The sequence below is a fragment of the Excalfactoria chinensis genome, chromosome 2 (genome assembly GCF_039878825.1).
Source record: "Excalfactoria chinensis isolate bCotChi1 chromosome 2, bCotChi1.hap2, whole genome shotgun sequence".
NCBI lineage: Eukaryota > Metazoa > Chordata > Aves > Galliformes > Phasianidae > Excalfactoria > Excalfactoria chinensis.
Window position 1 is genome coordinate 13,472,026 of NC_092826.1, and position 25,410 is coordinate 13,497,435.

Here is a 25,410-nt window from a genome sequence, read left to right on the forward strand (position 1 = left end):
TGGCTGAAACTTAATATATTGGAAAACTAGGGAACGCTCTGCCATTTAGCCTTGTGTTTTAAGTGTTTCAAGTCTGGCTTTGTCATAGCACTTGCACTGATCCAGATTCTTTTGGAAGATGCAGTGTGCGTCCACGGGTTCACAGATTCAGGGAGGGAGCCGTGGACATACTTGGTGAAGTGCCATAGCAATTTTTGGCTCAGGAAGGGAAAAAAAAAATCTCCATTCCCATCTGACATCTCCAGTGGTATGCACTGATATTCCCTGCCAAGATGAGCTCCAGCATCTTCCAGAAGATGGCTTACATGTGGCACTGTTAAAATAGATACTGCTGGGCTGCGGCCACTGCATTTGTTTCGGTTTCTGCTGCTGTATTCTCGTCCATCTGACTTCTGATGGAGGCACCGTAGGGCTGGCTTGCAGCACGTGCTGTGTCACCAAAGGGGCGGGAGGCAGCGGGGATGCTGGTGGTGGCATGGCCTGGCCTGGCTGCTGGAAGAGCCAGCACACATCTGTCCTTCAGGTTTTCCTGCCGGTGGTGGTGGTCTATGTCAGCATTGAGAGGAAGGTGTCAAGAAAGGTGTACGCTGCCTTGTGAAGTACAGGAGATAATAGCTGTTATGGCTGAGCAACCAGACATGTGTGCCGGTCTAAACGGCCTGCCACCTTTTTAGCCCTCTTCTCACTCGGTGGCGATGACAATGTTACTTTGGGAAAGAAAAAACAGTTTATTTTAAAACTGGTAGTGCGAATGTTTCCCAGGGTAGTTTATGGGAGCTCAGTGACATGGGGAAATGCTTAAGCTGCGCGGAGGAATGCATGGCATGGCTGAGTCACCACAGAGCCGCCGGCTGAGCTTCTCGGGATGACGGGAAACGGGAATCCCAGGCAGACCGACCGCATGCTGATGGATGGGGTGGGCCCATCAGAAGGAGAAAGAAGCGGATGGAGAAGTGAGCATTGCAAAGCGTTGTGCTGGGCGGCACTTCGCCTGTCTACTAGAGGCCCACGTGGCCTTGCGGTGTGCGCACCTGCCTGATAGATGGGGCCGTCTGTGATTTCCCAGCTATGGGTGGGAGCAGGGAGGGGATTTTCAATTAAAGTGTGAATACATTAGAATTGATTACAAATAGAGCTATTTGTTTATGCTGCCTAAAAAAAAGTATTAGCTGTGAGTGTGGTGCGCTTAATCATTGTGGAAGGAAGCCTGAAAGTTAATAAAGCACAGCGCTGATCCTTAAGAGGGATGTGAGCTTTGGGTTAGTTCTGCAGCTATTTTAGTTTTAAAACTCACATTTTTAAAAGCACGTATGTTTTGCATTGTAACATGTTTGAATGGTGCAGCTAAGGCCAGTGGGGCCTGTGGTTGTGTGGAGCCATTCTCAGGAGCCAGAATCTGTGGCCTGGGAGGATCCACGGACCTGCAACCAAACCTCCCCATGGCCCTCACGTGTTGCTGGCTTATGGGTGTGAGTGGTTCTGGGAACAGAACTGGAGACAAGAAAAGAAGGCTCTGGAAGAGCCTCCTTAAACCTTGTCTGTTTTCTCTGCTTCTTAAGCCTAAGCCCCCCTGCCAGCTGCGAAGGAGCTCATTGCCTCCCAGAGGTTTCACTGGGATCAGTCACTGAAGATGGAGGTGCAACCAAGCCCATAGTGGGTGCGATTCTATTGACCAGATAGCCCCAAAGGAAGGAGCATCCTGCTGGCCTGTAGCAGCACGTAGACATGTCAGCCGCATCTGTACTCAATCTATTATACTTCCTGCTTCTGCCGATTTTATTTCCATTGGCCTTCTGTGCCAGATGCCTCCAGCTCTGCTTTGCAGTTGCCCTGGAGCTGCATGTTTGCCACATGGTCGGTAGGATCCTTCCCCGCGTGATGCTTTTGTAGCCAGTGTCTTCTCTGAGTCTGTACTTAAGCATGCAGGGCTGTCTGCTGCCAGTCGGTCAGGTCGGCTTTGCATGCTGCCCACGAATCAGCAGCAGTAAAATTAGCATGTTCGTTTTAAGAATTTCAAAGAAATAGGTGTTTGCCAACGGGGATCAGAAATGAGTCCTTCTGTACTGCACTTTGAGGTGGTGTGGAGTGACCTTAAAACACTTAGGTTGAAACTGCAGAGAAATTTGTCCATGAGGAAGATGGCTGGCGCAGTGCATGAGCTGCAGCATCTCCTGATGGATATTGCTTTACTCTGGGTCTGCTCGTGTTATATTTGCAGGTTCTCCCCGAAGTGAGTGGAAATTTTTTGCCCATACATCAAGGTTAGGATGAGGCACTCTCTCTCTGTATGCATGATGTAGATAAATTGCTTGATGACCATGAACCATGCTATTCCAGAGCTAGGCAATAAATCACAGGTTCAGCTTTAAAAAGCACAAACGAGAGCAAGATGCTAACTGGTTTTTGGGTGGGAAATGGTCAACAAAATCCTTTTATTTTCTTTCGAAACTCTGTCCTAACATCAGCAAATCGGATATGAAAGTAAGAGGGCCCAGTACAAAACGCCACTGACGTATGGAGGTCTCTTTTCCACTGGCCTCTTTCTGTGCTTTCCTTTGTGCTCTGATTCTGCCACCGACGTTTGGTGGATATTGTTGCATTCTGGGATATTATCAGGATTTTACATTTTTAACTTGCTAATGATAGCTATCATTAGAATACACCAAGAATAAGCCCTATGACTGGTGTATTCCAGCCCTGAGGGTATTCTATTTTAGGTGTTTATTAAAATTTACTGTCATACAATGTACAGTGAAAGCAATGAGCCTCAGACCTACTGTGTGAAAATGAATTCCTTAAAATGGCATTTATTTTTTCCCCCCCGTATGCTGTGTAATTGCTGACTGTAGAGCTGGGACGTGGGTGACTGTCAATGTCCCACACTGAGGAACGGTTCCATGCCGCTCGCATGGGATGTGTATGTATGTGTTTTAACCAAAGTTGAGATACGATTTTAAAGAACGTACTTTGAAGTCTGTTTTGTAGTTTTAATTAATGCAACGAGGGTTTTTATTTTACTCTCAGTGGAGATAATCTTAATCCATTCACAGTGACCTTTTCTTGTGCAAATTAGCTGTACACGCTTGTTTAAGCAAATGGGCCTTTGCAAGATGTCTCTTCTTAAAGACGGAGCTTATAATTGAAAATTGGCTTACTCCCATCTGTCTGGCCTGGGTGAGAATACTAACATAGATCTGGGGTTTTTTATGTATAAGTATAATCATATAGAGATACGCACATATATATATACATATATATACACACACATACACACAAATCCAAAAAACTTGCTGTGCCTGCAGCCTGTGGTTAAATTAGATTATTACTGTTAGGAAATGTCAGTGCCACAACTTAGTGTCAATATCACATCTGTCTCCGCAGACTAGGAAGCCCTTTAGGAAGAAAGGTTATTTAGTCCTGATCCTTTTGTCTCGAGCTGAGCGCTGCAGCAAGGTCAGTGCCATGTGCAGTTCTTCAGGTTTGCCAGAAGTGCAATTAGCCAATAACTGGATGGAAGCTGTTAGGATTTGATGTGTATTTTTGGTAAGTGGTTTTGAAGTGATGGATGGAGTCGAGAAAATAAACAGAGGAATCTTAAAGTTGTAGTTGAGAGGAGCAGGGGTCATTGCAGCTATATGGTTAATAGCCAAAATTTGGCCGCTGAAGCAGTTTATCCCTCCTCTTCTCACCTCCCTTCACAGTAACCACCAAGAGAGTCATTGTATCGCTCCCCCTCTTTCGGTGCCTGGTTGATAAGGAAGATTTGTATGGCAGAGTTTGAATATTCTTTGCTGTGTACAAACAGGGACAAACGCAGTTGCGCATGACTTTGACTAAGTCTGGATAGAAATCAGGTTCACATGGGTGCTGTGACAATGCCTTTGGGATAAAAGCTTTTAATCTGAGTTTATTGTTAGAATTCATGCACACTTATATACATAGATACTGCATATATTTTCCAGAAGCAAGATTATTTCCGTGGTTCTCAGTGTCCTTACTGCTCTCCTAGTGTTCTTCCATGGAGGCTGCTCCTTGGGGCTGGAGAAGAGCGAGTGAGGGGGGTCAGATGCGCGTGTGCACGCATGCACACGGGGAGCTGGTTGACCTGGAGGTGGGCTTCTGGGGCAGAGATGATTTTATCCAGATGTGTCTCAACAGCTGTTTGCATTTTCATGCCCAGTTACTCCAGGACTCACCACTAATTGAATTTTCTCTTTTCTCCCCTGTTCTTGTTAGGTATGATTACCGTGAAATGCTGCACAATGCCACTTTCTGTCTGGTTCCCCGTGGCCGCAGGCTTGGCTCTTTCAGGTTTCTAGAAGCCTTGCAGGTAAGAGCTGCAGCTTAAAGCATTGGCTGCGCTGGCTGCAATTTGACATGCAATCGCAGGGGGGTGGGGAGGAGGGAAATGTCTCTCATTTCCCTCGTGGACAGTAATCCACTTTGCGAAAGCCTCTATTCATACTTCTGGAGCAATTGGCAGCTTCTTCCCAGGAGGGTCTGAGCACCGCGTTCATCTGAAGGTTGAATTGCATTACCTCCAGGAAAAAGGTTTCCCTGAATATGGTGAAGCCGAAGGGTTGGACCAGCTTAGAGCCGTATTTTGTAAAGCTGTGAGACTTCCCATGGGGATGGTGACCTCTGCAAACAAGCCTTGGAGTAGTAAAATAGCTCTTCCTTGTCGCTATGCCAAAACAGACTTGCTCCTGCATTGGCTTTCATAGCTGTTTGCTGAGCATTCTGAAGGTGGTCTGGAGGTTGTAGAGCTCCAGATGGAATCATCATGGAGAGTTGGATGTAGACTGATCTCTGGGTGCTTGCAGCATGTTTTGGACCGCACCCAATTCCTCTTTACCTTTTGAAAGCATTTTTGGTTCTTAGTCTCCCTTTTTTACTGTTGACCAGCAGCAGAGGGCAATGCAGTGGGATTCTCGAGTCTCTGTGGCAGCCAGGTTCAGCAGCGTGATGATCAGGTTTCTGTCCCCAGGCTGACTGACACTGACCTACACCAGATGCAGACAACGTGACCTGTTTTTATTTGCAAGTGTCATCTCATCCCTGCGGTCCTAAGCTTTGTTCATTTGTACAGATGCTGTAGCTCCCTTCTGAGATTTGCATCTGGATTGCCTGCTTGTAGGAGCCAGAGTAAAAGGCATTTCTTCCCAGCAGAAGGCTGGGGCATTTCTTGATGTCAGAGAGGAGGCAGATGAGGACACTGTATGGAGTCCTGCACTGCTTTAGGCACTGTCCTGCCGTTTGAGAAGTGCCTCAGAGTTGGCAATAAAGCTGTTATTGAATAGCGCATCACAAATCTTCTCTTAGAATCATAGAATCCTAGAATCATTTGAGTTGGAAGGGACCCTAGAAAGCCATCTAGTCTGACTCCCCTGCAGTGAACAGGGACACCTACAGCTAGAGCAGGTTGCTCAGTGCCCCATCCTGCCTGACCTTGCATGTCTGCAGGGATGGGGCATCTGCCACCTTTCTGGACAAGCTGTTCCAGTGCTTCACCACTCTTAGTGTAAAAAACTTTTTCCTTGTATCCATCTTAATCTCCCCTTTCTTCGCTTAAAACCATCTCCCCTTGTCCTGTCACAACAGACCTCTTCATTAACCAGCTGCTATCACTGAGTACTGTTTATCATAATGAAAAGCAGCATTCAGGTAACTAAGTGTAGGTGTATGATGTCATATTTGAAGCCCTTTTGACTTTCCACTGCTTCTCCTGAAGGATTCATGTCTCCCATTAGGTGTTTTCATGCCTTCCAGCCTTGGATGGCTGCCTTGGATATCCTAGAGTATTTTGGGAGTACTTGTCACTCACATTTAGTTTACAAATCAACACATGTTAACGTACCAGAGATCCAGGTTCCGGACTGTCATTTCCCTATTTGCTCTACTCAGGTGAAGTTAAATAGCCCCTCACAGAACCAAAGAATCATAGAGTGGCTTGGGTTGGAAGGGACCTCAAGGATCATCCAAATCCCCTGCCACAGGCAGGGCCACCAACCTCCAGATCTGGTACTGGACCAGGTTGACCAAGGTCCCATCCAACCCGGCCTTGAACACCTCCAGGGATGGGACATCCACAGCTTGTCTGGGCAGCCTGTTCCACCACCTCCCTGCTCTCTGTGAAGAACTTCCCCCTGACATGCAGTCTAAACCTTCCCTCCTTGAGCTTGAAACCATTCTCCTTTGTCCTATCACTGTCTACCCAAGTACAAAGTTGACTCCCCTCCTGTTTGTAGGCTTCCATTATGCACTGGAAGGCTGCAGTGAGGTTACCGTGCAGCCTTCTCCAGGCTTAACAAGATCAGCTCCCTCAGCCTGTCTTCATAGGGGAGACAGGGGGCTCTCAAAGTGCTGTTCCCTCTCCAGCCTCTTCAGAGAGAGAAGTCAGTCTGGCTTCTTTGGGATGACAAGTGGCTTCAGATCCTTCTAAAAAACACCACTTAGCAATTTTCTTGAGTGAGCAGCAAGTCATGCAGCTGTTGTTAGATAAATCTTCTCAGGAGAAGAAAGCAGAGAGCATACCTCGCTGTTCAGAACTTGGAGGCTTCAGGTTGGCCATGATAAAATGCAGGCATTGAGGATTTTGCTGCCAGGGTAGCAGCAGTATACACTGATTGTGATGAATTCCCAATTTCTGTCTGGCTCCAGGGCATGTTGAAAAACATAATCCACATTAGTGAAATGTTTTAAACATGAAAACACATTGCTAAGTGTTTTCTGGTTGGCCTTTTTTCATGCACTAATGTCATTTCCTCACAGAAGATCACAGTTCTTTACACATTGTAAGCACTGCTGTAATGCAGATGTGTGGCTAGTCTAAGATCCTCTGTATATGTTTAAAAGGAAGGTAAAGCAGCCTGTAAAGTTGCCCCTTATGCCATTCTTCAGAAGGTACGGGGGGACAGACCTCAGTCTGGGCCATGTTCAGAGCTTACAAGCTTGGCTTTATCCAAAGAAAATGAACCAAAGCACAGGCTGATGCAGATCCTCTGGTAACAGGTTGTTTCATCCCTTCAGCATGCTATTGACTGGAATCTTACATTGTCATCCAGCTAAAGGGAATGTCGTGGTGATCGCTTGTTTATGGAAACACGGTGCTGTTTACCCAGTATTTGCCAACTTGCTCTCAGTGTAGAGGACTTTACACAACTCATAGAAGATAAAATAATTTGGATAAACCATACTGATTAGAAATAGCTACTAAACTTACATGCTTCTTGTTTGTTTTCAAACCAAAAGCAATTATTGTCTTTATAGGCAGATAATGGAAGATGAGTTGTGTTTGTGCAGTCGCTTCTGTTCAGAGAGCTGTTATCAAGCAGGATGGGGAATTCACTCTTCCTAGGTGGAAGAAGTGATCAGGAATTAAATACAAGGGCAGCTCCAAAAGCAGCGCCTCCTATTCTATGATGTTGGCCCCTGATGTCAGAGGCAAATGGTGGTGGTATAGCAGTAGAGGTTGAACCTTCCCACCAATACTCGGTTAGATGTTGTTGCCGTGTGACAGATGGCAGCTGAGGAGTGGTTTGACAGAATGGCATCTGACATGGAAATGGCTATGAAGCAAAGGGATGGAACTGAATTCTTCCACGTGGGAAAATGGCACCCAGTGATATTCATCGACACTTGCTGAACATTTATGGAGACCAAACAGTGGATGTGAGCACAGTGAGGCAGTGGCTGGTGCATTTCAGCAGTGCTGGCAGTGACAGTGGGTCACTTCCACTGGTGTAGATTTTTAGAAGCATGGCATGCAGGCTCTTATTCATCGCTGGCAAAAAATGCATAGCTAATGGTGGTAATTATGTTGGAAAATAGCGTTTTGTAGCTGAGAATTTGTTCTATCATGTAGTGTTACTGTGTTCTCTGTATCTGCTGTAGTTTCCATAGAAATGTATAGGAGGCATTACTTTAGGAGTGACCTGCGTATTATGTGCACTTTCTGTAGTGTTGTCTCACAAAGTGTTATGAAACTTGAGGGAGCCAGGTCTCTGCTGAATTCTTCACAGAGCCACTAAAGGCCGTTGGTTTGTATTAAGTCCTCTGGGGTTATGTTTACAGAATTGGAACAGCTTTGCCCTCAGCTGTTAGCATAAGCACCACATTTCAAAAGCCACTCCACATTCCAACTCCCCTTTTGCTTAACTCAAATAATCCCAAAAAGGAAAACCATGGGGATGTGGGATATGATCTCTGATTTCTTTGCCTTATTGCCTTGCCTTCTGACAACCTTGCATGAGCGTCGGGAAGAACCCATGAAGAAAACCGTAATTGCACTGGGGCTTGTGCTAATTGTTGGCTGGGCTGGGGTACACCCACTAACGAGTGCAGTGGTTCTGTGCAGGCTGCCTGTGTGCCCGTGATGCTCAGCAATGGATGGGAACTGCCATTCTCAGAAGTGATTGATTGGAAGCAGGCTGCCGTCATCGGGGATGAGAGGTTGCTATTACAGGTAAGAAAAAAGATGGTGGCCATCAGCAGATCAGTTGATTGTTGTCTGCTGCTGCCTAAACGGACAAGGAAGATGAATCCAAAAGGTCAGAGCTGTATAAGAACTGTTGTAGTGAAGGCATTGTCTGTGTCACACCAGTGATGAACTCATTTAATATGACATCATTTGCGCTCTGACCTGAAGGTCACTGTAGGCCACATGCTTGAACGCAGGAGGCTTTTTATTTTGCCCAAGAGCTTGACATTTTCTCTGGTGGATGCCTCTCCCAAGCAGGGCTGTCTGGAGCTGGAACTGTGGGGAAGGAGAAGAAGCTGAAGGCAGTTCCTGCTCTCCTCCTTCAGAAAGAGCTGGACCTCAGGGCTCTGCCAGTGCTACAGAAATGGCTGGCAGGCCTTAAGGCCTCCTCAGCAGAGCCATCTTTCAGGCCAGAGTTAATACCTGACAGTTTTCTGGGAAGGAGATCCTGAGTCTTTTTGACATCCAGAACATGCAGCACTTCTTTCTGAAGCAGTGCTCACATCGCTTCATTGTTAATCTCTCCAGCAGAAGCGAGCTGAGAAACCAGAAATGCCCTGTTACCTTCAGCATCTGCTTTTGTCTTTAAATCCAGTAGGTGTTTGTTTCCCTGCTGGACTCTGTGATCTTTTAAAAGTCTTTATAGTTTTGTAAATAATGTAGAGAAGCTGATATTTGGAAAAGTCCTTGAAAGATTGCTTTCCTTAAAGCAGCATTGGTTGGAACACCATTGCCCAGCCCAAAGCTGAGACCTACGAGATCTGCAATAGCTGCTGTGCATCTCGTATGTAGTCATTCTGCATCAGTACCACTGATGTTCTTCCTGACCTCTTGAAAATGTATTAATGAGGACAAGACAACATTTAGAACTCTTTTTACAAAACATGAGTTTTGCAGCTTTGGGGTACAGTGTGCTGTTTGCAGAGCACACTGTGCCCTTGTGCACACTGGCTTGTCCCATGGAAAGAAGGGTTTTGTTCTTATTAACTCGTTTCCAAAGTGGTGAGCTGTTGCCATCTATGGAGAGGAGTATTCAGAGGTGCAGGTGGGTTGGCACCCAGAAATTGAAGTACCTTTAAAAATCTCATTAGATGCCTCTTTACTTGTCTGAAGATGTAAATATTTGTAAAGAGCTGGCCTAGCAAGCCTTGTGAAGTGCTGCCTGTTGTCGATAATGAGGCACAAGCTGTAACCCAAAGAAAGATGTTTGGATTTTGCTTCAGTGGACAGAGTGGTTTTTTTCTGAGCAGAATTATTTCTCTCTTTAAATGATAATAATTTGCTGATCTTCATGCTTTCCGGTAACATGCCGTTCGCTCTCCTCACAGCTGCTTCCATATTGAACAGCTACTGCACCATTATTAACAGTGTTTTTAAAGAGCTGGCAGAGGGCCTGAATGTCTGCTCTGGGAAATGTTTTTGTTATGTTACAGTTTTTCATTTCCTGTTTTAGAGCAGCTCGGATGTTTTTATTTGCATATTCTCCTCATCATAGCGCTAGGAGAATTTAATCCAGCCTTTCTGCATTTATTTTTGCAAGGTGGTTGTTCCCTTCCCCCGACTTACTCCTGAAATGACCTTTTATTAAGACGTCATCCAGTTCTAGTAATTCCAGTGTAATCCTGCCAGATTAGTATTAATACATCATTTTCCCCACCTGTCTATCTGGACAAGTAGATTAATAACTAATAAGCAAATGCAGTTAAAAGAGGAGCTCTGATTTTCCTTTCCAGCTGTTGTGAGGCAGTGGGCACCAAGGCCTTTTTTTATCCTTGGCGCTGGCATTGCAGGACTGCAAGCATGGGCTGGTCTGTGAAACCCTGACTTCTTGCAGTACCCTTATGCCGAGCAGCCTTGGCATTCAGGGAGCATGGTGGTGAATGGGGACTGATTTCTTCTTTTGCTCTCACATGTATGTGCACACGTGCAAGGCTGTAAATAATGTTTAAGTTTTTAGAAAAAGAGGCTGTAATGTCACTGTGAAGTGGCTTTGATTGTATGGTTGTTTTGGTAATGGTCATGGGCATGATTAATATGTATCTGTGGATACATATATACGGTATAGATTCATAGAATCACAGAATCATAGAATGGGCTGGGTTGAAAAGGACCTCAAAGATCATCTTGTTTCAACCCCCCTGCCACGGGCAGAGTCACCAACCACCAGACCAGGCTGCCAAGAGCCACTGTGTTCATTATCCCAGTACTCACTGGAGCCTATTGGAAAAGAAAAGAAAGAGTATTCCCCTCCCTGAACAAAATTAGGTGCAGTTAAACACCATTCAGCAACAGCGATGTGGTTGGTTAAAAAAAAATAAAACATGTATGAAAGCCTGGGTTTGGCTTCTGTTTTTCATACTTTTTTGAAAGGAAGGTTTTACCTGAAGACATACAGGGAATATGGTGAATGAACCGCCTTTGGTGCTCTGAACATTTCCTCTTGACTACGGTCACTGCTTTCTTGGAAGCTCAGATTCTTTCCTATATATAACAGTGTCTTTAGCAGAGTCAAGATGATCGCATCTGACACTGCACTGCAGACTCACGGTCTTTTGGGATGCTCCATCCCAACCCAAATGCAAGCAATGCAGTAAAAAATATACTGATTCTTGTGGAAATGCATTGCGTGCAAATTCTTAACAACTCCCAACAAAATGCGTGATAGGAAATTGTTTGATTCAAGAGCACATGAAACCAAGTAAAAGTCATTGCCACCTCCCAGAATGTTTTAGGAATAAGGAAAGTGTTTTTTGACCAGGGAAGGGCAGATGTGTTGGGTTGCATTTAAATTTCAGGGTGAGCTGGGATGTGCAAGGAGCGTCACACAGCCAAGGTATATGCTGTTACAGCTCACGGCTGAGCTGAAAGCTCTGTGAAAAATGGCTGTCTGAAAGTGACCTAATTCGAAATCACAAAAAGAGTGGGTGCAAAGGCACAGCTCCTCATTCCTGGAAGAAATGAGCACAGATGTGCAAAATATCTTAGAGGCCTTTCCGGTGCTGTGAGTAGCCCTTGTAATTGAAGCAAATTGCAGTTAAATTCCCTTGATAATGTCAATTTGCATTGTCAAAGTAGCGTACTGGAGGCCGTGGTCAAGGTCCTAAGAAGTTAACCAGTGGCATGTATGCTCATTAGCTTCCTTCCAGCGTGGAAGAGGAATGTGGGGGTGGGAAATAGAAGGGAAGCCCTCTCGTGATCCAGCCAGCAGTCCTGTTTTTCTATCACAAGGCAATGCAGCAGGACAAATAGGGTTTTCTTTGTAAGGCAACTTAAAATGTTGCTTTCACGGAGGAGAAGGAAGCAGTGCTTTCCCTTGTGAATACCAGGTGTTGTGAGAGACATTATTCTTTCCACCCACAATAATGAGTAAAATGCAATTTGATCCTCATGTTCCCAAAAAGTGGAGTGTTGCTTCAGATGTCGCCGTGTTTTCCTCAGGGTACTTAGTGCTGCCATGCTGTGGTAAATGCAATTCCAGATCCCTTTAATACACTCTGAGAGTGTGGATTATCGTTGGACCCAGAGTCCTGCAGGTTGCAGTCTGCTGAACTGCCAGCCCGTGAAAAGCTGTGTGTGAGGGATTTATGGAGGAGCCGCTCACTGTACCACAGCGCGGTGCTGGGGAGTGATGGGGAGAGGGAGTTTTTGCTTCCATAGAAACAACCAAAAACTGAGAGAAAGCAAATTAAAAAAAGAAAATCACATTTTCTAGTGTGCCAGTACCAAAGGTTGTAAAGGGCTGTGTCTCATCTGTATCTCCATCAGGGCTCTAGCTGTTGGCACACACATCGTGTTGGATGGGAGCGCTGAAGCTGTGCAGCTTGCTAATAGAGGAGAGGGCTTGTCAGCAGCATATTAATTTGATGGGACTGCGTTGTTTTCTGAAGCTTCTGACTATATTACATCTTGTATTACAGATTCCTTCTACAATCAGGTCTATCCATCAGGATAAAATCCTAGCACTTAGACAGCAGACACAGTTCTTGTGGGAGGCTTATTTTTCTTCAGTTGAGAAGATTGTATTGACTACACTAGAGGTGAGTAAAAGCTGTCTGGGATTGTGCAGAGCGACGAGGTTTCCTTACCCATGCAGCTGCTCCAGTGCTCAGCCGACATCAGACCTTGAGTTTCATGACATGCAATTGGTCACTGGGAGAAACACTCAGTGTCTTGATAAGTTTTCTTCCCTAAGGAAATACTTCCTTCATTGTTGGTATCCACATTAGAGAGCTGACACAGTGAAGAATGGGAGCTGTCTAACACACGGAAAAGTTGTCATGTGTGATCTAGCCTTCACAAGGCTTTATGGCTTACGAATCACTGTCCTTGTCATTGGCAGTAGATACGTTTCTTAAAGAAACCTTTCTAGAATTCATTTTGGAAAAAATAGGCTGTGGAGCTTCTTGACCATTTCATAACATCTTGATGTCTTGTGATGGGGCTGTCGGACTGGCTGAAAGAACATAAGGGCTGGTAAGTTACTGTGTTTTATCTTCACACACAGGATAAGGGAAAGGCTTCTATAAAATATTAATAAATAATCATAATTAGACTGCTATTAAACAGGGAGACAGATGATCTTGAATGTGGGGAGAATCCTTTCTGAATTCAAGGGACGCAGGAAAGATAAAAGGCTCTTTAGAAGTAGGGCCCAGGCTACAGTTTCAAAAGCAGTTTTCTCTTCTAATTGTTTTGCTGTTTTGCACTAAAATTTTTGACACACTCTTACCACTGAAAGGGACTTGCTTTGTAGGTGCCAGTTAGTTTGTCTTGGGCTAATTCTTCTTCAGTTTCAGCCCTCTTTCTGCAGGGTTGTAAAGTCCCCTTTTCACTGCAGACTGTGAAGGACTTTTGCCCATGTTTTGTTGGTGGCTGTTGCCCAGCAGACTCACTTCCAGCTGCTACAAGACAGCCATGTAGATTTTCCTATGCTGGTGAAGAAAATCAGCCAGAGAACATTTTTGGAGCCTGTGGCATAGCTGTCCTTGCCTTGCTTCATCCGTGCTGCCTAATGAAAACAGCTCTTTGTCCTTAGTCTCCCCATGAGCCCTGATGAGGTACTGGCAATTATCACAGCCCACAACTAGATCAGACTGGCAAAGCTGGAAGACCACGTGACAGCTCTTGGAGTCTGATTCACCCTTAAAGAAGTACCCCTAGGGACAACCAGGTGTCCGTCATCTGCCCCTTCCCTGCACGCACCCCATTAAGGATTGCCAGGAGGAGAAGGCTGCACAGCTCTCCTCACTGCCCCACTCCTACCTGTGCTGGGCTGATCCCAAAGGACATCACCTGCAGCCCCCATGGCCTTGGTGTCCATCACATCACGCTCCAGTGCACACAGATGTGATTTTAGCTCTGCCTTGACCAGCTACAGCATTGACCCACGTAGGTGCTCAGGGGACAGGAACACCTGTAATAAAGCTCAGGCAGCTGGATATTCAGCAAGCTGCAGCTCCTTCTCAGAGGCAGAAAAAGAGGAAAAGAAAAACAGAAATCTTCCTGCAAGGTTTAATTTAATGGAACCAAGTAATGTACACCTGGTGTTGAAGTTATCTTCCGGGTTTGTCCATTGGTTTGCAAGGGTGGTTTTGCTGTGAGGGCTTTTTAGGTTAGGGTTTTGTTTTGTTTTATTCAAGATTCTTAGGATTTGAAAAGACAGCTACAAGGAATTTTGTTTGTATGAACAGATACTCATTTCGCATTTTAACTTGTCCAGAGTTAATTTTCCTTAGGAAAGGAATAAAACAGCTGAGAGTGATTTTTGCTGTCAGAAATCTGCAAGCAATGCATTATCCTCTGTTTAAAACATAAGTTTTAAGTTCCTAGCAAGAATATTTTTTTTCTGGCTGATGTTATCCATCTTCTCTTGTAACGCTGTGTTGTTAGAGTGCTCTGATGATAACTGCAGCTTCCTTCTGTGCTGTACCGTGTCCAGATATGTGGTTATCAGTGTAGCAAAAGCCTTCACCAGCTCAGGTTTCCACAAGGATACCTGCCTGGTATCCTGGATGCCTGTGGAAACATGAGATCACATCTTCAGGTCCTTGACCTTTTCACAGCATTTAGTAACCTGAGCCAAACGGCTCATAGCCCAAAATGGGAGGTTTGAAGTGCTTGGCCAGTAAGCCCTCCTGCAGGCACAGAGGAGCTGCCTGGTGCCATCCACATGGTGTGGGTTAGGAGATGGGCGTTCATGTGGGTCTGTTCCAGCAGCAGCACCATCCATACAGATGTGCCAGTGAATCTGCACTTTTTCAGTTTGGTCTTCTATGAAAACAAGCCCCAGACACATACACCTAAGTACCTGTGCAGCATGCTCAGTGCTCTGCTCAGGAGGAGAGAGGAGGGGAGGGCACAGCACAAGAGGCATACAAGAAATGTGTGGTGCTTGGCTGGGGCATATTAGGAAGAGTCAGCAATTAAGGTAGTATGGGAACGTCTTGAAATGTGAAGGCGAGGGAGACAAAAACATTGGATTATTAATGAATTCAAAAAGAAAAAGAAAAAAAAAGGGGGGAGGGGGAGAATCTCAATAGAGTTCATAACACCTTCCTTCTCTTATTAAACTTCCTGTCATGCCTCACCATTGGAGACACTGTATAGCGGCTGTCTGTCCCTGCAATGTGGGTAATACTGTGCACTCGGAATTCTAATTGATTGATCCCCCATGTGATCTTTTTTTTATACACTTCTGCTCTCTTTCTGCCAAGTTGCCTTTTCTCCCCTCTATCACTGCAGACAGCTAGATTTCTTATGTAGACCAGGAGTGTGATAAATTACTCCCTGTTGGTGAGCCGTGATGTATGGTGCAGGCCAGCTCCCGTGGTCAGGAGATTTGTATGCCTGCTGTACACCCAGGGCCGCGTACCCTGCGTGCCATCAGGGTCTGCTCTGTGTTAGAGCCGCTCACGCTCTGGGTGCGCTGAGGCAGGGCTGAATGCAAGCCATGTGTTTCCCCTGCAGCCTTGTTGGCTACCAGCTCAATGGAAATCTCCACCGTCTGCGAAAACCTCCTGACCATGTAAATTCACAGACTTCCCCTTATCTGATTATGCCCCTGTTCTGAGAAAACAGGAGGAAGGAGCTGCAGTATTTAGGCTTCGTGGTAAATACTCGAAAATATGTGCTTTCTAGGTTCTGTCTTTGTTCAGGGGTATGACTTGCAGATGGAGAAACAGCAGTCGATTTCTTTTTTCCCTCGCTGCCCCCACCATGCAGGAGGTCTGACAACTGATACACCTCACTTTCCAAATAGCCAGATCCGCTCTTGTCAGTGATGGAAATATGGTCATTAAGTCTGTTATTCCTGCACAAAAATAAGTTAAATTAACTTGGACATGTCAGCAAATTGCTGTGTGTTAGTAATGCTAGTTGACTGTAGGCAAAATCAAGACAAGCATACAAACGCCTGACATTTGCCCCAAGTTAACTGTACTTACATGGCCACCAGCAGTGGACTGTCTAGCACAAGAAAACTAACGCTTTAATGTATTTATTTTATTTGTACTGTTATGGCAATCAGGAATTCCAGGGAGATGTCTGATCTGAGGTTCTGTACTCACCAAGTGTCCTTGAACTCAACTGTTTGCAGAGATTTCTACATTGCTTAGACTGGAGCAGCTGCTTTTCTTCGCCTTTTGTTATTTGAGGTCTTTTGGCTTGCTTTTGTTTTTCCTATGCTGTAGGTGTAGACCTTCTTTAGTGTCATAGATTGTAAGGCCAGAATGGACCTAGGGATCAGATTTGCTTCAGAGCCGCAGGGTTTCACCCAGATGAGCTCCAGTTACGGCCAGAGAGAACCAACATGTTGTTGGCATTTGAGTCCCGTGCAATACATAAACCACCAATTCCATGAAATCTCCTTAGGAGATCCCAGAAGATGAGCTGCAGAAGGAGGCAAGGAAATCTTGCTTAGCTGTCTTAGCAGAGGATTCTCCCTTCAGCATCCCCCAGCCCTTTCCAATATCCTGTTGCCAGACCTGCCAATCTCTCATGTTTTGAAGGAAGGCAAATCTGTAAGAACGTGTGGCCCAACAGCAGATTGCGCTTAGAAGATTGTGTCTTGTTGGGCTGCTGAATTTGTCTAGTTTTAACTTCCCACTGCTGAATGCTGTTATGCCTTTGCGGCAAGTTTGGAAAAGCTCTTGCTGGCGTAAGAACCAGACTGGATCTTACATAGTGGCAACTGATCTGAAGTAGCTGCAATTAGTTTTATAAATACACGTTAATTATATGTCCATGTATCTTTTTTGTGGCCTGTGGTATTCCAGATGATAAAGTAGGTGACCTAGCCAACTGGTCTGCTCCTAAAAGTCTGGGAATCTGTGTTTGTGGCCCTCCACAAAGATAGGCAGCAGAGTTGCTAAGAGATCTTTTTCAGACAAGGAGCTGTTGCAGAACTGAGACGTAGAATCAGTGATATATCTGAATACTAATAACCCTTTATAATAAGCAAAAATGAATAATTAGTGCAGCTTGATTTGCCCAAAGTCTTTGTGGTTTTGAACACCCTTGTTATCTCAAAATAATACCTAGCTTTGTAATGCCATCCTAAAATAATTATCCTGTGTGAGTTCTGGATAGTAAAACTGACAATGCACTAATCGGGCGTACTACCACTAACTCACTCTAATAGATGAAACAATTGACTTTAAATACGGAATGCAGTGAATTGCAAGGTCCCCACGTCCACAGAGACTAATGAGGTGCTCCAAAGCCTACTGCACAAAGCCTGAGCTGCTGGAGTGGTGCTGAAGTGTACCGGTTCCGTGTCATTTTGACAGATATTAAGCAGGAATGTCTCAGAGTTTGTGTGCCTCAGCTTTCTGCCAACTGAGTGATGATTCCAGTCATTTGGAGTCCTTTAAGCTTCTACCGGTGTCTATTAGAGTCTGTTTAACAGTCGTTGCCTCTCTTGTTTTCCAGATTATTCAGGACAGAATATTTAAGCACATATCACGTAACAGCTTAATATGGAACAAACATCCTGGAGGGTTATTTGTACTGCCACAGTATTCTTCATATCTGGGAGATTTTCCTTACTACTATGCTAATCTCGGTGAGTGAACTCTTCCTACACTGCAGCGCTATTTGGGATATTGTTGATTCTTGAATAGGATGTGCCAGGCGACTTACCATTCATTTCTAGGTAATGATTTCTGTTTCCATTCCCTGCTCACTGCAGACTGGAACGTCTCTGACTCATCAACATGCATCTTGTGCCTCTCGCTTGCAAATATTGTTCTTAAAAAAATCAGGTCCCTTCATACTTTTCAGTTGCCAGTAATTAATGCCTGAGTTACTGACCCATTCGTGGCCCAAGGGGACATAAGAGGGATAGTTTTTTTGCTTACTTTGTTTATTTGTGCTTGGCAAATTGGAAAAGTGGTAATTTACCCATGACACTTATAATTGGAGTGCATAGTTGGTATGGATTTATTCTCCACATTGCGTGTCCTCTTATGGATTCCAGTAGAAGGAACGAATAGGAGTTAGGTCCGTGGCTTTTTCTGAAACAGATTCAGTGAGGAATTCTGTGGGGGAATGTGACTGCAGTCTGAAGTGATCCTGCTTGTGAGACTGCTTCCACTTTTGGCTCAGGCTGTGCCATCCCACTTGCGTGGATCTGTGCTGCCCACCTGCTAAAAATTGACAGTTACCATGATAAAGAAGGAGGTTTCTGTGGGAATTTTAATGAAAAATGACTATGACCCCACACAGATGAATGTAGTTAAGACTGAGAGCAGTTCTGAAGGGCAGAAGCCAGAACGACCTGTTATTTCAGGCAGGAAAATAAAGCACAGAAAGACAAAAATATCACGATTGAAAGGCAAGGATGTAAACAAACGTATCAGCTCAGGAGGTAACTGAAGATGCACGTGGATGGGAATTGATCCAGAAAGAGCAAAAGCCTTATAGAGGCTGTAATAGAACTGAGGAAACAGAACATAGTTCTGGATGTGTTCCTGTAGGAAGTATCCTGCATCCAGAGCCAGACAGCAAAACCAGGCAGCCAATGTCAAAAATTGTTTGAGCAAACTGGGTATTTCCTATGGGCCAAACTGGGGGAAGGAAAGAGATCACAGGACATCTGTGGAAATAACAAGAGAAGGCAGTAATTGTATTGGAGTCAGCTGTTTCAGAGGAGGTGGGAGGTAAAGTGAAGTGCCATCTCTGATCCATGACTTAAAGAGATGACCTAAAAGATTTGGAGGGTTTGCATTAAGCACAGGTTGTTTTACCATCTCTGAGTCCTTTAATCTCTACTAAATAGGGCAATTTTGTCTTTACTGAATGCATATCTGTTTGCTTCAGGTCTGAAGCCTCTCCCCACATTCACTGCCGTTATCCATGCAGTAACTCCTCTGGTTTCCCAGTCTCAGCCTGTGCTGAAACTCCTGGTTGCTGTAGCCAAGTCCCAGTACTGTGCACAGGTAAGCAGCACTGTTTGACTGTCAGTTACACTGGAGACAGAACTACTGTCCCAGGAGCGTAGAGCCTATTGATTTCAGTCTACTTCCAAACCCTTGTTTCTGTTCTCATGTTTCCTTTCTCTGAGATGTCTAGTGTCTGTGACCTGCATGCATGGGAAACAAAAGTTCTGAGTATAATGTGGTTGGAACAGAGACACTAATGAAACCCCTTTGTTTCAGGAGACAGGTAGAACAATGACTGCACTTTGAAGATCAGGTTTTTGTATGCTGCAAACTGCAAAAGGATGTCTGTGTCTCAAGAGTCTCTGCATGATTACCTTTCCTGCTACTGTGGCTCTTAGACTCAGCAGTGCCAAGATTCTGGCTTCTCTAAAAGAAACCTCAGGGAGTTCAGTGGGAGCACCCTCTTACAGTGGAGAATCACAAGGATTTTAGCCAAAGAAAAACAGTGACATCCATGTGACCTGGCTTGAACTGAGACTTCCTGAATTCTTGTTCAGCTTACATTTACTTGAGAGGATGTATGTAGTCAGGATGAATGAAATTGCTGCAGGAATTGTTTTTATATAGATTTGTATCAGTCTTGTTAGTCTGGACATTCAAAGTCTGGAGATCTGAATCTGTACAGCTTGGACTGCGTTGCCACAAACATTATCTGATCATGGTCCAATATTCTCTTTCAGATTATTGTTTTATGGAATTGTGATAAACCCCTCCCAGCCAAACACCGCTGGCCTGCCACTTCTGTGCCTGTCATAGTCATTGAAGGAGAGAGCAAGGTAAGTGGACAGAAGCATCATAAAAGATTGCATATTTTCTCTGAGAGGATCCTAATTTATTTTTCCAACTGCTTTCATGAAAGCTTTGTAGTTCCCAACTGCGTGACAGTCCATTTCCTTGGCTCCTTGTGTCAGCTTGGTCACAGGTCATATTTCATGCCCATGGCCCATGCTCTCAGAAATCCTCAGCATGGCAATCAGTGCCAGCAAGCCGAGATTCACAGGTGGGGCCCTATTTTGAAATGTGGTCCTGAGAGTGGGTGGTTCTGACCTCGTCTTTGGAGATTTCTGCCTCCCTGCAGGTGCATGGAAGTGGTGATGCAGTTGGATTCACTGGGTTTTAGCAGTCAGAGGCAAGGTTTGGTGATCAGCTACACACTCAAAAACAGAGGAAGAGATGAGAGTGAATAGTGCTAACCCGCCTTTGAAAAGTACCTTCTTTCATGGCCCTGTAGGATAGTTCTGTCAGCGCGGGGATCCCACCATGAAACAAAGGAAGGGAAAAGGGTCGCTTTCTTGGCAATAAAACCGCTGTGTCATCTCCTGCTGTGCAACAGTCCTGTTTGTTTGCGATTCCACAGAGCTGAAACAGACAGCACCCAAACGAGAAAAGAGCCTTCTGTTAAAAATCCACACTGGAGTGGATGATTCCTCTCCAGAGTTAAGCCTGAGAGAAGCAGTGCTGCTTCTGTGGGCTCCTGGGCTCTGATTGACATACGTGTGCTGGTCCCCTCTGCCACCTTATCATCTGGCTCTCAAGCTCTGCATTTGCAAACAGAACTTTCAGCTGCTTTGGCTGTACAGTCCTCTTTAGAATTCATAGTCCTAGCTTTAGTCTTTTGCCCCAGTCACCTTGACAAGGGGAGAGCAAAGGCCCTGCAAAGTTTTCATCTAATGGCTTGTGCCTTTAGCTAGCCATATATATGTATCAGGAGAGTTGCTGCAGGACTGAGAAAGGCTGTAGTGATTTCTCAGCCTTTGGAACGCTGCACATTTTTTTGTCTTTTCTGGAAGGCTTGCAGAGGTGAGATAGAAGAGAAAACCTCTGACCGATTCCTCTACATTTGTAGAAATTGGCCCAGGCACTGTTTAGATTACAAATGAGTCTCCTGAGTACACAAAGGTGTGTTTATAGTGGACAGTCTCATCTCTGTAATATCCCAACGTACGCCAATGGCTTCTCTTGCAGAAAAGCTGCTTGTTTGGACAAAGCGTGCAGAGCCAGAGCTGTCCAGTTCAAAGGTTGTACAAAGGAGCTGTTTTTTTCATCCTCAGACTTAACTGAAGTGTACTGGCAGGCGCAGTCACTGCGTGCAGGGGATCACTGAGGTCTGCCTTTACCTAACCTGCGTTCCCATCCTTGAAATCAAGATGTATTATCACACTCGTTTTACAACAGGGAATTTAACTACCCCAAAAAAACAGCTGGGTAATTCTGATTGTTTTCCATGGTCTATAAATGAATAGAGGACCTTGGTCTCCTGCTGGCCTCTTACTCTGCTTTGCTTCCACATAAGCAAAGCAAAACTACCAGCACCTGCCAGCTCACCTCTCCCTCACAGCCATGGCCTCCCAGGAGTGAAGACCATCACAGCAGTGAAGAGATGCTCTTCAGACGGACGCTGTGAACCTCCTGAACATGGAGGCAGAGCTCTCTCTGAATCAAGGCATAGATTTAGGGTCTTGCTTCTGAACAGGCTGCAAGGGACACAGAACTGGCCATGTCCGTAGTGAACTACATGAAAAACTCCCATGTCCTTGTTTCCAGAAAGCGATGTCCCATAAGCAGGCCTGCTTTTCATAGTGATTTTTTGGCATAATAAGCTTGAAAGGAAGTCTATTATCTACCCAGGCTATTTTTCTTAGCAAATGAGGGAAACAAATAGCGTCGTGTCCTTATTACCACTCATCAGTTCTCAGAAGGTGCTAATTAGTCTTGTAAAGAAACCGTATGGATTCTCATTCTTGCTGTTATCTTTTTTATTTCACTTTCCCATCCATTTCCTGTTGCTGTGAGAACTATCCTGCCATACTTTCAAAGAAAACATGGATTTTGTACATATATAGCTTAAAAATGTGACTTTTAGAAATGCTACACTGTCAGTATAATTCTTGCTGCAAACGAAGCCCAACAGATTATCACGTTCCTTAGTGTATTCTCCTTTTTGGATAGATAACATTGCATCGCATGGCAGCAGCTCCCTATTGATGCAGCAGTAATGCTTGGAGATGCAGCTGTGCCACTTACAGGGCTAGAACATAATTTCCTCCACACACAACCTGTTCTTCTTGGCTTCCTAGCTGTAACTTTATGAGTGCTACAGAATTTTTGTCAGCACTTTGTTGTCTCTAAGCCTCACGCCCCATGGGAGGGCAGAGGTACAGTCCTAGCTTCCAGGGAAGCTCTGGTACATCTAATTCTCAGTGCGGACCATGACAGTTTGTCACATAAGGAAGGCAGCCTACTCGAAAGAAAGAGATCTGTTCAGAAATTACTCCTCGACTAGAAGGTGTAAACTGACTGCTGGGGTGACAAAAATGACAGCCTTTCCCTCATGAGCTGAGTGGTCCTTTCTGTCAGAGAGACATGCGATGCGTCTCAGATGAAAGGCCATAGGAGTGAGGAATGAAATGGAGTATTTCCCAGGGAAATTAGTCCTTTAAGTGATTTTTTTTCTTCTCTTTACCTGCCTTGGATACCCACAGGTTATGAGCAGTCGCTTCCTACCCTACGACAACATAGTGACGGATGCAGTGCTAAGCCTGGATGAGGACACCGTGCTTTCGACCACTGAGGTAAGGGCCTCTGACATCTGGAGAACCTGCCTCGCTCCTTGGCCAATCCTGAGCACAGCAGATAGGCTCTTCTCTTGCCAGTGGCCAAATGCTAAGAGGTTTCCTGTGATACTCCGGATTTTCTGTTTTTCACTTGTTTCAGAAACCCTGCCACTGACTGCCATCAGAAGAGCTTTTCACCTCGGTTAATTGGCTCATCATTAGCATATGGTTCTTCCGTTCTTTATTATTTTAGTAACATAGCTGCGGGCGGGTGTAGGCAGCCAAGAGCAGTCGACTTTAATACTCTGTTCTCACTTTTCTGATTAGGGTAGGTTTTTTTTCCCCCTGTGCTACCAGTAGGATGGAGGTGGGGAAAGAAGGGGTGTCAGCAGCAGGGGATTGCTGTTGCTCCAAAAGAGTGCATTTCCATCTAATACAGCATTTGCTGGGGAATGTTTTCTTGCTGACTGTTGTGTCTTCCCGTAAAGCTGGAGATCTTTACTAGTTGAGGTGTTGGAGTGTTTGTGCTAAGAGGAAGATAGCGCTAAGAAAGAAAAATACTGTAGAAAAGCAATTTTTACAACTGGGATGAGTATTGATTTCTGGAACCTCTTCCTGAGAACCACAGGGGAAACTGATGACAGTTTATATAGAGTGCAATATTTGGGAAATACATTATTAATGACGGCCAGGGAATAGCTTGAAAAAATTGATTTTCTTTTGTTTTCCCTTTTTTTTCCCCCCCATGTCCGTCATTATTCCGTTCTCCTCATTTCACCTTTATAAATAGTGCTTCCTTAGTCGGTGATGTGGACTTTTCACTGATATAATTGCTGCTAGTGAGGAATTGCCTAATGTTAGCCACCAGTCACTGCTGTTACCTGAAGATGTCACTGAATTTGTTCTAAGTGGATGAGATTGCAATTGTTCTCACCCAGTATGGTTTTCTTGTGCCGTGGTTAAGCTGCTTCAGAAGGAGTCCTGGTAGCCCTCTTCTGCTTTTCAAATGGCATTGAACCTATGCAATAGCAAGGTTACATCCTGGTTGCTCCTGCAAAATGAGGAAGAGTACAGCTGCTCCCAAGTCATTTATGTGCAAAGCCGTGCACAGCTGACAAATCCTAAACACCAAAATGAAAAAAAAGACCTTTGTCCTGGGGCTGTAGATCCTAAGCAGCTTTTTGTTCAGGATGAAGGGAGCTATCTCAGCTGCTCCTGGTAAAACCTGCCACGGTTCGTTGTACTGGGGTGGTAGGTACAGCAGTCCAACCTGTGGATTGCAGGAGAATTTGGGATTTTGGTTTTTTTGCCTCGTATTTATCATCATTCTTATTTTGTAGTCATTTGGGCTTCTGGAGTGCAAGTGAAACAGTGTTTCTCATTTGACTTGGCCATATTTTATACTGAACATTTTGAAATGCAAGTATTTGTTGTTGTGTGAAATAACGTATGTGTTTTTTGGGGGATTCTTCCCTCCTATAAGCACTGCATGTTTTCATGGTAGGTTTTGGCTCTGAGCCTCCTGCCCTGTGCTTTTGGTGGCTCTCTGAGAAGAACTGGGCTCTTTCTACTCTTTGACTTCTCATCATGTAGCTTACACAAAGAAACAGCCTGTTTGAAACACTGACACGAAGCGTGTGGTATGAAACTTCCCTCAGATCTGGCTGCTCATGGGTGGTCATTGTGGCAAAGCTTCAGGGACCAGAAGAAGCAGTTTAGCAGCGTGGTCAAACAAGATCGCATTCCTGTTGGGAGGAGCAGTTGCCAGATGCATCTTCTGCCCTGTCCAGATCTTGTGGAGTAACAGTTTCCCCTTTGCAGCAGAACGGCATGTGGTTGCTCTCTTGAGAAGAGCTCTGTCATGTGCACAGGGGTGTGTTTGTGTGGGAAGTAATTAGAAATCAGCATGAGTTAGGAGCGATATGGGGATTTAAGAGACTGGCAGCTGGATTGGCTTTTCCTGCTGATCAGCTGAGCATCAGTGTGGCAAAATTACACAGGATAAGGACAGGTTTGGGTTTGTTTTTTTCTGTTAGGATGGGTGGTTTAGTGGGTACAGGGGCAGATACTTGAACACATGAGTGAAGACACAGAGCGTTGCTGCTTTTTTACTTATTTAAGCTTGAGATTCTCAAACGTCTTGAAAGAAAACAGATGTCAGGCTTTATAGGACAGAGCCTTTACAGGGAAAAAGACCTTTAGCACTTTCATGTGGTACTGATTTGGTTGAGATCAGAACTATCAAAACGATAACTGGTTTGTGCACATTGTCTTTCTAGTTGGCCTCAGATTCCTTGAAACAACTTGAAAGAAAGTACCCAGTCCTTAGTTGTGCTCCAGTACGTGTGACTCTTCTGTTTCATGAAGTGCTTGTAAATGAGGGAAGTCTGACAGTAATCACACAAGATGTGACTGTTCTCATTGCAGCTATTCTTTGTCTAACCTCTACACCCTTGATTTGGCTGTGTTCTTGAAAGGTTTTCCAAGCATTTTTGAGCAAGGTTTTAAGTCCCTCTGGAACGGAGGGAGCTATGTAATGCAGAAACAAGTCCCTCTTTCACTTGGTTTTGAATGAGACAACTAGAATTGCCTGTAACTGTTAAATTTTAATCTATCTGGAGCTCCAAGCTGAAGTGACAGGACTGCCAACCAACTTGAACATGAGAAAAAATTTTCCATATGTGTTTTTACCAAATGCCTTTCAAATCAAATGCTGATGAGCCTTCTGCAAACTACCCCAACCATCCCTTTTCTCTTACGGCTGGTATTTGTTTGGTGGGATTCCAGGGCAGCAATCTCGTATCAACCTTTCACTTCTCTAATATTTGAATTATTAAGGTAGTTTCAGTGAGATAAATAAATAAATGAAAGAAACTCTATGTCAGTATTTAATATCTTATTGTGATTTATACAGTAAAATCCATTTCTTAAAGCACAG

General features: G+C 44.7%; 1 protein-coding gene across 1 annotated transcript in view; it reads left to right on the plus strand.

Moving 5' to 3' along the window:
* The window catches only part of EXT1 (exostosin glycosyltransferase 1), a 156,641-nt gene that overhangs the window by 125,583 nt on the left and 5,648 nt on the right, over nucleotides 1-25,410 (plus strand). Inside the window, exons 2-8 of the mRNA XM_072328537.1 lie at nucleotides 4,237-4,330; nucleotides 8,357-8,464; nucleotides 12,397-12,516; nucleotides 17,408-17,540; nucleotides 18,797-18,915; nucleotides 19,599-19,694; nucleotides 22,401-22,490. Of these exons, the coding sequence (XP_072184638.1) occupies nucleotides 4,237-4,330; nucleotides 8,357-8,464; nucleotides 12,397-12,516; nucleotides 17,408-17,540; nucleotides 18,797-18,915; nucleotides 19,599-19,694; nucleotides 22,401-22,490 (760 nt within the window). The remainder of the gene's footprint in view (nucleotides 1-4,236; nucleotides 4,331-8,356; nucleotides 8,465-12,396; nucleotides 12,517-17,407; nucleotides 17,541-18,796; nucleotides 18,916-19,598; nucleotides 19,695-22,400; nucleotides 22,491-25,410) is intronic.